Genomic DNA, 13,675 nt, shown 5'->3' with positions numbered 1-13,675 from the left:
AGATGAAATTGGCTGTTAATAAATCCAATATGCAAGGGACCTAACACAGTACAACGGCCACAACAAAGTAAGATGGATGTTATCGACTGCAGATACTGCCAATGTATTAATGGGAAATCTTTTTTCTAGTTTTGAAACTTTAAATTTAAAACCCTATTTCATTCTTCATTTCTAGAAAGTTTTGGTGTGTCAGATGTAAAATCTGGCCTTAAAGTACTGAAAAACAAATTATTTTTTCCATAAATTGACAAACAAGGACACTTTCTCATGAGAAGCAGCAAATACCTTTTTTTAAAGTATTTACTTAGGTTGACCAAGCTCTTAATAATGGCAGTCATACACTTGTTTGAAGAAGGCTACAGGATGCTCTTAGAGGCTATTAACAAATCTGTGTCTCTACTACTTAATCTTGAATAATTTCTAAGCTGTTATTCACTTTGAAGAAACAATTAACTATGTTTTAACTGCTTCTTTACCACTGAATAAAGGGATCTCAACAGAGGAGATTTTAATCACCTAAAATTTTTAAAATAATCGTACAATGTGACATATGGTTTTTATAGCTGTTATTCATCAACGTATCATGTGAATTATTTTTTGTTCGTTAGGTACCAATTTTCCTGAGTTTCAAGGGTTCATGTGAACCACAACTTCTAATGTTCAAAGAATTACATATTTTTTATATACTTTGTATACAGAGTGGCAAAACCATGAATTCAAATATCAACAAAAATGCTTTCCTCAATCCACAAAAATTGATAACCACGAAAAATAAATGAATCCACAGTAAGTCAACATTACAGTGTGGGTTATTCAAACAATTTTGTTTCACTCTTCAAAACTTGCCTGTATCATTCACTTAACCCTTACCTCTGGTGCATCTGAAGGACCTGTTAGATTAGTGGTATGATCGTCTGGTCTAAATATAGCATATCCTTCTTGTACAAGCTTGTCATTGTAACAGACATCCTCTTCTCCTGAAGTGTCTACCAGAACAAGGGACATTACTCTATCCTAAATACAAACACAAAATTAATTGTCTATAACTTATGAGTTGAGCCCATAACTGATTTCCATAGTGTGTTCTTATGTTGTGCAGTAACACCTCTGTTCACTGTTCGGTGAGGGTTGGACACAGCAAACATGTTTAATCTTGCTAGTTGCTACACTATGTTTGCCTCTCCAACATCATCAGGGTGTAAAGTGTAGTTTAGAGGTTTTTGTTTGCTGATGTACAAAAAATGATGTATAGCATAGTTGTTTTTTGTTTATTGTTTTGTACAGAATTCAGGCTGGTAGTTTTCTTGTTTGGATTGTTTAACATTCGTTACTTCTGGCCATTAACAGCTCACTGTGTGGTGTGGATCTTCCTCAATGTTGAAAGCCGTACTATGACATATAATTTAAAACATCATTTAAACTTTGGTGGGAAGTTGTCTCATTGGCAATCATGTCACATCTAATTTTTATCTTGACTGAAAGACCCCTCAAAAACTATAAACATCCCCAAAGCATAGCAACAAGGGATAAATAAAATATCTTTTTTTAGATTGTGTTTACCTTTTCTTTTGTTGCTAATGCCACCAGTGGTTTATTTATACACATGGAAAGTAGTTTGTTTCTTGCATTCATTGTCCACTTCTAAAAAAGAAATGTCATTATCAAAAAATATACGTTATGTAATTGAACATGTAAAAGTTGATAGGAGATAAGTACATTGTTAATTATATTAGCTTACCATCATTAAATTTGGTATCAAATATCAAACTTACTATGATTTGTTGTAACAGAGTAAATATTCAACAAAAATTTCTAAAACATCCATTAATGTGACTAACATACAAAACAAGAAGTAGAAACCTGACAGATCTAAAATTGTAACACCAATAAAAAAAATAAGCAAAGTACCCTTTATAAAGAAAGTCTTATCTGTATTTGCTTAAAACAAGAATGTGTCCTTCGTACACGGATGCCCCATCTGCACTATCATTTTCTATGTTCAGTGAACCATGAAAATGTGGTGAAAACTATAATTTGGCATTAAAATTAGAAAGATCATATCTTAGGGAACATGTGTGCTAAGTTTCAAGTTGATTGGACTTCAACTTTATCAAAAACTACTTGATCAAAAACTTTAACATGAAGCCGGACAGACGAATGAACAGATGAATGAACAGACGAACAGGCACACAGACTAGAAAACATAATGCCCATAAATGGTGCATAAAAATTGAAGTTAATTTCTAACATTTATATTCCAAATAGGAAGTGAAGATGTGGCTACCTGTAAACAAAATTAACCTTTAGTTCTTATTTGAAGCTTGGCACAAAATATCCAAAAGCTTTTATTTATATTTGCTGAGACAAATACATGTAAGACATCATGAGTTAAGTATGACGTCAATTATCACTAAACTAGTATACATATTTTTTAAGGGGCCTCCTGAAGTAAGCCTCCGGGTGCGAGAGTTCCTTGATACATTGAAGACCCATTGGAGGCCTTCAGCTGTTGTCTTCTCTATGGTGGGGTTGTTGTCACTTTGACACATTCACCATTTCCTTTCCCAATTTTTTAGTTTTTTACAGATGGACAGATATACAGATAGATAGAAGGATCAATTGACACTCAGAAGTAAAGCAGTGTATAACAAGCACTACATGAAACCTTCCGTACCTTTAAAATTCTATAAGTGAAAAACACCTAAGTGGTGGTTGTGTGGTAGTGTGTAAACGAGTGGATACCACTAAGTACAAAAGATAACAAGACTCAAATGTTTTTACCACATTGCAATAGTTCTATTGGTCACACATTTTACCAGCAAGTGTGGTGCCTTCAGGACTAGTAAAAAATAGAAATAAAATAGTGAAGTACACATTTTGCGGTTATTCCTCAATTTTGTCAATGAAGGCTGATTTTAATAATTGTTTAGAGACTATGTACAAGAGATCCTTTATTTCTATCTGGTTGAGATGATTTTCAATTGCTCAATCCAATAAACTTTTGCAGAAAACCTTTTTTTAAATTTAGGGGAGTGTGATATTTATAAGCAAATGCATTTTTTTGGTTTATACTTATCAAAACAGATTGAAATTGAAGATAAATTATTGCTCTAATTCTTACACAATTTTTCTTACCTGTTTATTTATATGATGAGTGGATAGTTTATCAATTATTCATTTGTCAAAATTCGATAAAGTCATTTTTTTTTTTTAATTTCTGAAACTCTTATTGTGACGTCATGAAAAAAGGCGATCATGCCTGATGACATCAGGTAGAAAGAACACATTTTTTTTCTGATATTTCGAAAAGTAGGATTAAAAATGTCTTTAAATCACCTAAAAACCATTAGAGAAACAGAATTCCACCACCAAATCTTGTGCAATACAATATTTATCAACTTAAGGGGGCTCACGGGTATAAATCATTTTTTTTTCTAATATAGGATTTGCCTATTTTTTTTTATAAATGAACTTTATCATATACCTAATAGAACTAGAGGCTCTAAAGAGCCTGTGTTGCTCACCTTGGTATATGTGAATATTTAACAAAGGAAGCAGATGGATTCATGACAAAATTGTGTTTTGGTGATGGTGATATGTATGTTTATCTTACTTTACTCAACAGTCTTGCTGCTTACAATTATCTCTAACTATAATGAACTTGGCCCAGTGGTATCAGTGGAAATGTTAATAAAAATTTACAAATTTTATGAAAATTGTTAAAAATTGACTATAAAGGACAATAAATCCTTAGGGGGTCGATTGACCATTTCGGTCATGTTGACTTAATTGTTAATCTTACTTTGCTGAACATTATTGCTGTTTACAGTTTATTTTTATCTATAATAATAATCAAGATAATAACCAAAAACAGCAAAATTTCCTTAAACTTACAGATTCACAGGCAGCAACCCAACATCGGGTTGTCAGATTCATCTGAAAATTACAGGGCAGATCGATATTGATTTGATAGACAATATAACCCCATGCCAGATTTGCTCTAAATGCTTTGGTTTTTGAGTTATAAGCCAAAAACTCCTTTTACCCCTATGTTCTATTTTTAGCTGTAGTGGCCATCTTGGTTTGTTGACCGGGTCACGCCACACATTTTTTATACTAGATACCCCAAAGATGATTGTTGCCAAGTTTGGATTAATTTGGCCCAGTAGTATCAGAGGAGAAGATTTTTGTAAAAGATAACTAAGATTTACAAAAAATGGTTAAAAATTGACTATAAAGGGCAATAACTCCTAAAGGGGTCAACTGACCATTTCAGTCATGTTGACTTATTTGTAAATCTTACTTTGCTCAACATTATTGCTGTTTACAGTTTATCTCTATCTATAATAATATTCAAAATAATAACCAAAAACAGCAAAATTTCCTTAAAATTACCAATTCAGGGGCAGCAACCCAACAACGGGTTGTCCGATTAATCTGAAAATTTCAGGGCAGATAGATCTTGACCTGATAAACAATTATACCCCATGTCAGATTTGCTCTAAATGCTTTGTTTTTTTAGTTATAAGCCAAAAACTGCATTTTACCCCTATGTTCTATTTTTAGCCATGGGGCCATCTTGGTTGGTTTGGCGGGTCACACCACACATTTTTTAAACTAAATACCCCAATGATGATTGTGGCCAAGTTTGGTTTGATTTGGCCCAGTAGTTTCAGAGGAGAAGATTTTTGTAAAAGCTAACGACGACGGACGCCAAGTGATGGGAAAAGCTCACTAGGTGAGCTAAAAATGAAATAAAAAAATAGGGTCAACGTTCCGTTAAGGTTGCAGTCTTGTAATTGACTGCTCCATAGGCTTACATGCTAAACAGCTGATCTTTGAAAATAAAAAAATAAAAAATGCTACATAGAAAAAAAATTTCATGTTCATATCATGTATGTACTAATGTGAAATTGTGATTTAATCCAAAAAAAAAGGGGGTCTTGCCACGAAGAATAAAAAGTTACGCAATCCTGAAGTCAAAACATTTTTTTTCTACTTTCTGTTTGCTATTTTTACTAGGCCGCACCACTTCCAGTAAACATGATATCCTTCCACTTTCCTGGATTGATATCCCCAAAAAATGCAAGATTTTTTTAAAGTCTATATATATGTTTCAATTCAGCATAAACCTATAATCAGACAGAAGATATTGAGTTCAGAAAAAAATGCAGAAAAAAATGCACTATTTTGTTTCCCTCCATGTTTTGACATGCACCGGAAATTGGAGTTGTAATACAAGACTGGTACCTTAAGCTCACAATCTGCCTCTAAAAAGAAATAAATTACAGAAATCGCTTAAATTTTACAATTATTTAGTTTGAGTGAAGTTTATTTGAAAATAATAATAAAAAAAATATGGGTCACCAATGAGTTAAAAAAGATATTTCAATACTAATGCCAAAAAATAGCATTTTCACACCAAAGGGAATTAATTGGAGCTTTTTCTATGATATATATACATTTTAAAAGTCATCTGTGGCCAAACTGAATAGATTTTTATGGTTGATTTTTGTATCATATCATAAAGTAATAACAAATATTATCCTGATTTAGAGTAATTTCTCGCAATTTAATTGGCTGATATTGTCCTAATAAATTTCAGTACAATTTTTTATTTAGTCAATTGGAATTATCTCCCTTATTTATTACGTCAACTAGAATTATCTCACCCGATATGATTTTTTATTGACCAGATAAACTCTCATATTAGAACAATTGCACACTGGGTAACTTATAGTGTAATAAATAAAATTTGTAATGAAAAAACAAATGTTTATATTTTTGCTGAAATTTTTGTACCCGCAAGCCTCCTTAAATTTAAAAATATAACTGTGTGAAGTGGATAAATATCCTATCACACTTGATGCAGTGGTAAAATCTATATTTATATAAACAAGAATGTGTCCAAAGTACACGGATGCCCCACTCCCACTATCATTTTCCATGTTCAATGGACCGTGAAAATGGGAAAAAATATATAATTAGGCATTAAAATTAGAAAGATCATATCATAGGGAACATGTGTACTAAGTTTTAAGTTGATTGGACTTCAACTTCATCAAAAACTACCTTCACCAAAAACTTTAACCTGAAACTCACACTTTCATTTTCTAAGTTCAGTGGACCATGGAATTGGGGTCAAAAATTTATTTGGCTTCAAATTTAGAAAGATCATATCATAAGAAACATGTGTACTAAGTTTCAAATTGATTGGACTTCAGCTTCATCAAAAACTACCTTGACCAAAAACTTTAACCTGAAGCGGGACAGACGGACAAACGAACAGACTGACAGACGCACAGACCAGAAAACATAATGCCCCTCTATAGTAGATGGGGCATACTGTAACTAGTTATTTGCTCTCTTTACCAAGACTCATGCAATGCACATAAACATTTCACATATTAACTATACCTGGCCCTCTGGTCCATTTGGTTGTACATTTCCCAGTCTTCCTTGAATTGCCTGAATTGGCAGTTTTAAAAATTTGGACCTAAAAGGTGAAACAAAGACATCACATTTCAAATTACAGGGTGAAACAAAGGGATTTACATTGCATATTACAAGGTGAAACAAAGAATTGACATTTCATATTACAAGGTGAAACAAAGAATTGACATTTCATATTACAAGATGAAACAAAGGATTGACATTTCAAATTTAAAGGTGAAATAAAGGATTCACATTTCAAGTTACAAGGTGAAATAAAAAATTCGAATTTCCAATCAAAAGGTGAAACAAAAAAATTCACATTTGAAATTACAAGGTGAAACAAAGGATTCACATTTCTTATAACAAGGTGAAACAAAGGATTCACATTTCTTATAACAAGGTGAAACTAAGGATTCACATTTCTTATAACAAGGTGAAACAAAGGATTCACACTTGAAATTACAAGGTGAAATAAAGGATTCACATTTCTTATTACAAGGTGAAACAAAGGATTCACATTTCTTATAACAAGGTGAAACTAAGGATTCACATTTCTTATAACAAGGTGAAACAAAGGATTCACACTTGAAATTACAAGGTGAAATAAAGGATTCACATTTCCAATCAAAAGGTGAAACAAAAATTTCATATATCTGAAATTACAAGGTCAAATAAAGGATTCACATATGAAATTATGAGGTGAAATAAAGGATTCACATTTAAAATTACAAGATGATACAACAGATTCACATGGTTAAATACCCCACATATTATACAAAAAGGACAGAAAGGTTAGTTAGAATTTATTCATATTTTAAAATATTTACCTGAGTAAGCGTAAATTTTTTCTGTGGACACTGCATGTGTTTCCATAATCTACAAAATACACCTGGAAAAGACATAGAAGCTAGACAAAATATAAGTAGTAGCCAGAGAATCATTACCTTACTGATCTATCAATCATTTAATATGATCAGTTATTGCAGTTCATATATATTCAAACAACTCTAAAATGCATGGTTCTAAAATATCTGCAGGAAAGTACATCTTTTACTGATATGTCTCACTATCAGAAAGGTGAATCAGAATCTGCTTACCCTTCCAGTGCAACCATTATAAACCCCTGGTGATTGAGGGGTTGGTTGCTAAGGTGAATCAGAATCTGCTTATCCTTCAAGTACAACCAATATAAACCCCTGACAATTGAGGGGTTGGTTGCTAAGGTGAATCAGAATTTGCTTACCCTTCCAGTGCAACCAATATAAACCCCTGGTGATTGAGGGGTTGGTTGCTTAGCCTTTGGTTTTCTATATAAAGTTTTGTATACTGTTGTTTGTCTTTTAGTAGTTTTGCCATGCCATTATCAGTTCAATTTCAACTTATTTATAATTAATTAATCCAAAAACTATGGATTCATCTATTTTCATGGGTTCCAATTTTTAGTGGATTGCATAAAACTTTCCTTTTTCGTGGGTACAAAGTCTGCATACAACCTGATTGACAATTTTGAATTTGTTGGACATTTAAATTTGTGGCCCACCTGTACTGACAAATACGCTGAAAAATTTGTATCCTAACTAATACTAATAAATCCACAGTAATCTTCTTGGTCACATGACTTAACAAGGTTACAACAGTTACTTTACAAATCACACTAAAAAAATTGAGCTATAATAACCTGTGCTTGATGTCCTATCTCCAGCTTGGTAACTATACATCTATGGTAGTTATCATCCTCAGGGAATACAGCGGCTACAACCAGTCCAACCACTAATAATTCATCTGGTATCCTGTATGTATTACCTTCAGCGGTTTTATAACAGTATCTGTAAAAACAAAGAAAAATTGTCTCTAAATAAATGATTTTGAAATAAGGCATCACATTATTAATACTTGTGGAACTGGAACACAAAAACAAGAGCACAAAAGCTGAAATGACTAAACAACTAGGTGAATCCAATAATAAAATTAATACTTAATGGTTAGTTCAACTTTTGAAGCTCATCAAATACTGTAGATACTTTCATTATTGTGGATACAAAAAAAATTCTGGATTGATGGTAAAAAAAAATCAATTCTTGATAAAAGTTGTCTTTTGGTGAACACTTATAAATTAAACTTTGGCAATTGTTTGCACCTGTCTTGAGTCTGGAATCTGATGTTCAGTGGTTGTTGTCTGTTAATGTGGTTCATAAGTGCTTCTCATTTTTAATATGGATTAGACTGTTGGTTTTCATGTTCAAATTGTTTTACACTAGTAATTTTTGGGGCCCTTTATAGCTTGCTTTAACTTGTGAGCCTGGGCTCTGTGTTGAAGACCATACCTTGACCAATATTGGTTTACTTTTATAAACTGTGATTGGGATGGAGAGTTGTCTCATTGGCACTCATACCACATCTTCATATATCTATTCATCATACCAAAGAAATACATATGAACTCGACAATAAATCAACATAATTCAGAGCCAATACATATTGATTAATGTCACCTACTCCAACTGGTTCATCACTTTCTCTAATGCTACTGTGGTCTTCTTGGATCTAACTTGGAACCAGAATAGACCAGGAGAAACAATATTTGAGACAAAGACTTCAAAATATTCTCCTAATTGTGGTAATTCCAAATGTCTGTAGCAGGCACCTGGTAAAATTGCATCTTCTGGTAGTGAACTCTTAACCACTTCCTGAAATTAAATTCATACCTTAAATTTCGAACAATTTATTACATTATATACATTCGCCATACTTAAATCACTAATGTTCAATTTTACACTTTTATCATTAGCAACCCATAAAATTAAGGCAATACTGTAAACCAACTTATTTTCGCAGACACTTTATTTCGCTTTTTATCGTTTCTTGTTTTCGCAGGTATTTAATTTCGCGAATAATTGATTAACTTGAAGACGTTTGTTAAGGAAAGATCAAAGATTGACATATTCGCGAAGATTTATATTCATGTTATTTTTTTACTCACGAAAGTCGCGAAAATAAATCGCTCGCGAAAATAAGTTGGTTTACAGTACTCTCATGAAAATAAGAAAACAAAGTAAGTATTTTATTTTAAATATTAATAAAATTAGCAACAAATAATTTTCATTATTTTAAATTTTGGAGATAATAATCTGGTTTTTATTCATATTATCACAATACTGAGGATTCATATTAATAATTCTATCAATGAGAACTTGATGATAGTATTTTTGAATAAATTTGTGATTGTCTTATTAAATCTTGTTGTTTTTAAAGAAAAGATGGTTTGGGCTTTTCATATTTTAATTTCATAATTGGCAAGTACAAAAAAGGTTGTAAAAAATAGTGGATTGAGATCCCAAAACACAATAACCCCAATATCAGCTAATGTCAAACTTCAGGTCACAAACCTCAGGTTCTGGTAGGTATTTCAGCTTATCTGTTCTTTGTGGAGCAGTGGTATCCAATGGTAACACCATAATGATTCCTATAAATAAATTATTATCCTATTTTTTTATAAACACCATATAAAATTATTAAAGGAGATGAGGCCTAAAATAAAATATTGTTTGTTTCCCCAATCCCGGCTTACCCTGCAAATTGGTGCTACTCATAAAGTTTTATTGTCAAAACTAAGTCAAATATTATTTTATTCATTTTGAATTTTCATGCTTGCCGGATCGTCCGATAATGTTCAAGCTTTTTTTTTAAATAAAATTATTTCCCTACCTACCTACCCACACCTGGCTTGGCAAGGTCAGGATTGGGGAAACAAGCTATATTTTAATTTAGGCCTGAGGTAAGATTGCCAATTAGACAACCAGCCAACAATTAAAATAGATATTAGCAATTACCAAATGATTACAGGCAACTGCATAGCCTTCAACAATTTTTATTATAATTCTGGGATATATTTCCATTTTTGTTTAAAGGGGCACTAGCTATGAGATGTGAAAAAATATAGAATATGATTTTGTTTGGTTCAATTATTTTAATAAAGTGAAATAATAAAACAATAATTCATTTTTAGCAGTCAATTTTGTTCAATTTCATTAAAATAAGCATTGAAATATCACTGATGAATTATTTGCTTTAAATCCATATTTATGTGACCTTCAATTTAACCCATATTCATGTGACCTTCAATTTAACCCATATTCATGTGACCTTCAATTTAACCCATATTCATGTGACCTTCAATTTAACTCATATTCATGTGACCTTCAATTTAACCCATATTCATGTGACCTTCAATTTAATCCATATTCATGTGACCTTCAATTTAACTCGTATTCATGTGACCTTCAATTTAACCCATATTCATGTGACCTTCAATTTAACCCATATTCATGTGACCTTCAATTTAACCCATAATCATGTGACCTTCAATTTAACCCATATTCATGTGACCTTCAATTTGACCCATATTCATGTGACCTTCAATTTAACCCATATTCATGTGACCTTCAATTTGACCCATATTCATGTGACCTTCAATTTAACCCATATTCATGTGACCTTCAATTTAACCCATATTCATGTGACCTTCAATTTAACCCATATTCATGTGACCTTCAATTTAACCCATATCCATGTGACCTTCAATTTAATCCATATCCATGTGACCTTCAATTTAACCCATATTCAAGTGACCTTCAATTTAACCCATATTCATGTGACCTTCAATTTAACCCATATTCATGTGACCTTCAATTTAATCCATATTCATGTGACCTTCAAATTAACCCATATTCATGTGACCTTCAATTTAACCCATATTCATGTGACCTTCAATTTAACCCATATGCATGCGACCTTCAATTTAACCCATATTCATGTGACCTTCAATTTAACCCATATGCATGTGACCTTCAATTTAACCCATATTCATGTGACCTTCAATTTAATCCATATTCATGTGACCTTCAATTTAATTCATATTCATGTGACCTTCAATTTAATCCATATTCATGTGACCTTCAATTTAACCCATATTCATGTGACCTTCAATTTAACTCATATTCATGTGACCTTCACTTTAACCCATATCCATGTGACCTTCAATTTAATCCATATTCATGTGACCTTCAATTTAACCCATATTCATGTGACCTTCAATTTAACCCATATTCATGTGACCTTCAATTTAATCCATATTCATGTGACCTTCAAATTAACCCATATTCATGTGACCTTCAATTTAACCCATATTCATGTGACCTTCAATTTAACCCATATTCATGTGACCTTCAATTTAACCCATATTCATGTGACCTTCAATTTAACCCATATTCATGTGACCTTCAATTTAATCCATATTCATGTGACCTTCAATTTAATCCATATTCATGTGACCTTCAATTTAATCCATATTCATGTGACCTTCAATTTAACCCATATTCATGTGACCTTCAATTTAACTCATATTCATGTGACCTTCACTTTAACCCATATCCATGTGACCTTCAATTTAATCCATATTCATGTGACCTTCAATTTAACCCATATTCATGTGACCTTCAATTTAACCCATATTCATGTGACCTTCAATTTAACCCATATTCATGTGACCTTCAATTTAATCCATATTCATGTGACCTTCAAATTAACCCATATTCATGTGACCTTCAATTTAACCCATATTCATGTGACCTTCAATTTAACCCATATTCATGTGACCTTCAATTTAACCCATATTCATGTGACCTTCAATTTAACCCATATTCATGTGACCTTCAATTTAATCCATATTCATGTGACCTTCAATTTAACCCATATTCATGTGACCTTCAATTTAACTCATATTCATGTGACCTTCACTTTAACCAATATCCATGTGACCTTCAATTTAATCCATATTCATGTGACCTTCAATTTAACCCATATTCATGTGACCTTCAATTTAACCCATATTCATGTGACCTTCAATTTAACCCATATTCATGTGACCTTCAATTTAATCCATATTCATGTGACCTTCAAATTAACCCATATTCATGTGACCTTCAATTTAACCCATATTCATGTGACCTTCAATTTAACCCATATTCATGTGACCTTCAATTTAACCCACTTACCATCTCCTTTATACTTAAACTGTAACAATGTGTCAGTCAACGACAACAAAAATCTTTCAACGGAGCCAAAACCCAACTCTTCTACTGGTAAACTATCGCCTATTAATTTCTGAAATTAAAAAGTTTCTAAAAGTTGAAAACTTATTTGATTAACAATTTACAAATGACTTTATATAATATTTCTAGTTATACTTTTATAAAATATTCCAAAGGCAGTTCAATATTAATGAGATTAGTGGTACCAATTTTTCTGCACCATTCAATAAATGTCTCTTCAGTGATGCTAGTAGTCAAAGCCCTTATAGGCATCTTCAGCCTGTCTATGTCTTTCCAATTTGAAAGGTGAAACAGTACACTGACTCTACTAAAATGCGACTTTGGGTGTAAACTATTTAAGTGTGTACTAACTGCATTCAATTAGCATCATTATGCATATTGCATATAGAACCAATCCTGTCCATAGTCAGGAGACTAACTAGATTAATGCTTGTGGTTTGTTGCTGCATAACATATTTGTTTTTTTATGATTGTTTTAAACATAAATCAATTGTTTTATATTTATATAGCTTGCCTATAGTGACCTATCATTGCTTAGTTCTTATGTCTATTGTGGAGATTTGTCTCATTAGCCATCATACCACATCTTCATAATTTGATATAGTAAAACAGGGTTTATAGTCGTCCTTTCTTAACTTGCAGCAATTCTTTTAATTTTTCTTTTAAATTGTTTCCCTCTATAAGTTTGAAAATAGTGGTCTAAAACTGTTTTGAAGTTGTGCATTACTGATATCTATTTTTAAATACCTGATAAAATGCCAAAAAATCTTTTAATGGAATTCCCTCTTTCCGGCACATTACAACTTGTCTTATTTTTTCTTTTAACTCTGGATCAGCACCTTTCTGACTATTATGACGCTTCCTCTTCTCCTCTATTATGGTTTTATCTGCATCATCACGCTCTATAATATATTCAAATAAATAATTTAATACTGTGGATTCATTATTATTCCTGGGATATCAATTTTCATGGGTTTGGTGGGTACAAGTGAATCACAAATTCAAATGTTAAATGAATAACATATTTTCAATAGGCTTTGTATACAGAGATTTGCAAAACCATGAAATCAAATATTCAAGAATATGCAATTTTTAGCAATGCACAAAAATTGATAGCTAAGAAAGTAAATG

General features: G+C 32.0%; 1 protein-coding gene across 1 annotated transcript in view; it reads right to left on the bottom strand.

The window, feature by feature from the left end:
- The window catches only part of LOC134707590 (tudor domain-containing protein 5-like), a 71,355-nt gene that overhangs the window by 33,620 nt on the left and 24,060 nt on the right, over nucleotides 1-13,675 (bottom strand). Inside the window, exons 6-14 of the mRNA XM_063567495.1 lie at nucleotides 13,292-13,446; nucleotides 12,488-12,596; nucleotides 9,821-9,897; nucleotides 8,931-9,121; nucleotides 8,114-8,261; nucleotides 7,263-7,324; nucleotides 6,418-6,496; nucleotides 1,561-1,641; nucleotides 871-1,014 (exon numbers count right to left, since the gene is read on the bottom strand). Coding sequence (XP_063423565.1) covers nucleotides 871-1,014; nucleotides 1,561-1,641; nucleotides 6,418-6,496; nucleotides 7,263-7,324; nucleotides 8,114-8,261; nucleotides 8,931-9,121; nucleotides 9,821-9,897; nucleotides 12,488-12,596; nucleotides 13,292-13,446 — 1,046 coding nt within the window. The remainder of the gene's footprint in view (nucleotides 1-870; nucleotides 1,015-1,560; nucleotides 1,642-6,417; nucleotides 6,497-7,262; nucleotides 7,325-8,113; nucleotides 8,262-8,930; nucleotides 9,122-9,820; nucleotides 9,898-12,487; nucleotides 12,597-13,291; nucleotides 13,447-13,675) is intronic.

Source organism: Mytilus trossulus, chromosome 2 (genome assembly GCF_036588685.1).
Source record: "Mytilus trossulus isolate FHL-02 chromosome 2, PNRI_Mtr1.1.1.hap1, whole genome shotgun sequence".
NCBI lineage: Eukaryota > Metazoa > Mollusca > Bivalvia > Mytilida > Mytilidae > Mytilus > Mytilus trossulus.
Note: the sequence above shows the minus strand (reverse complement) of the source record. Positions and strands in the feature narration are given on the sequence as shown.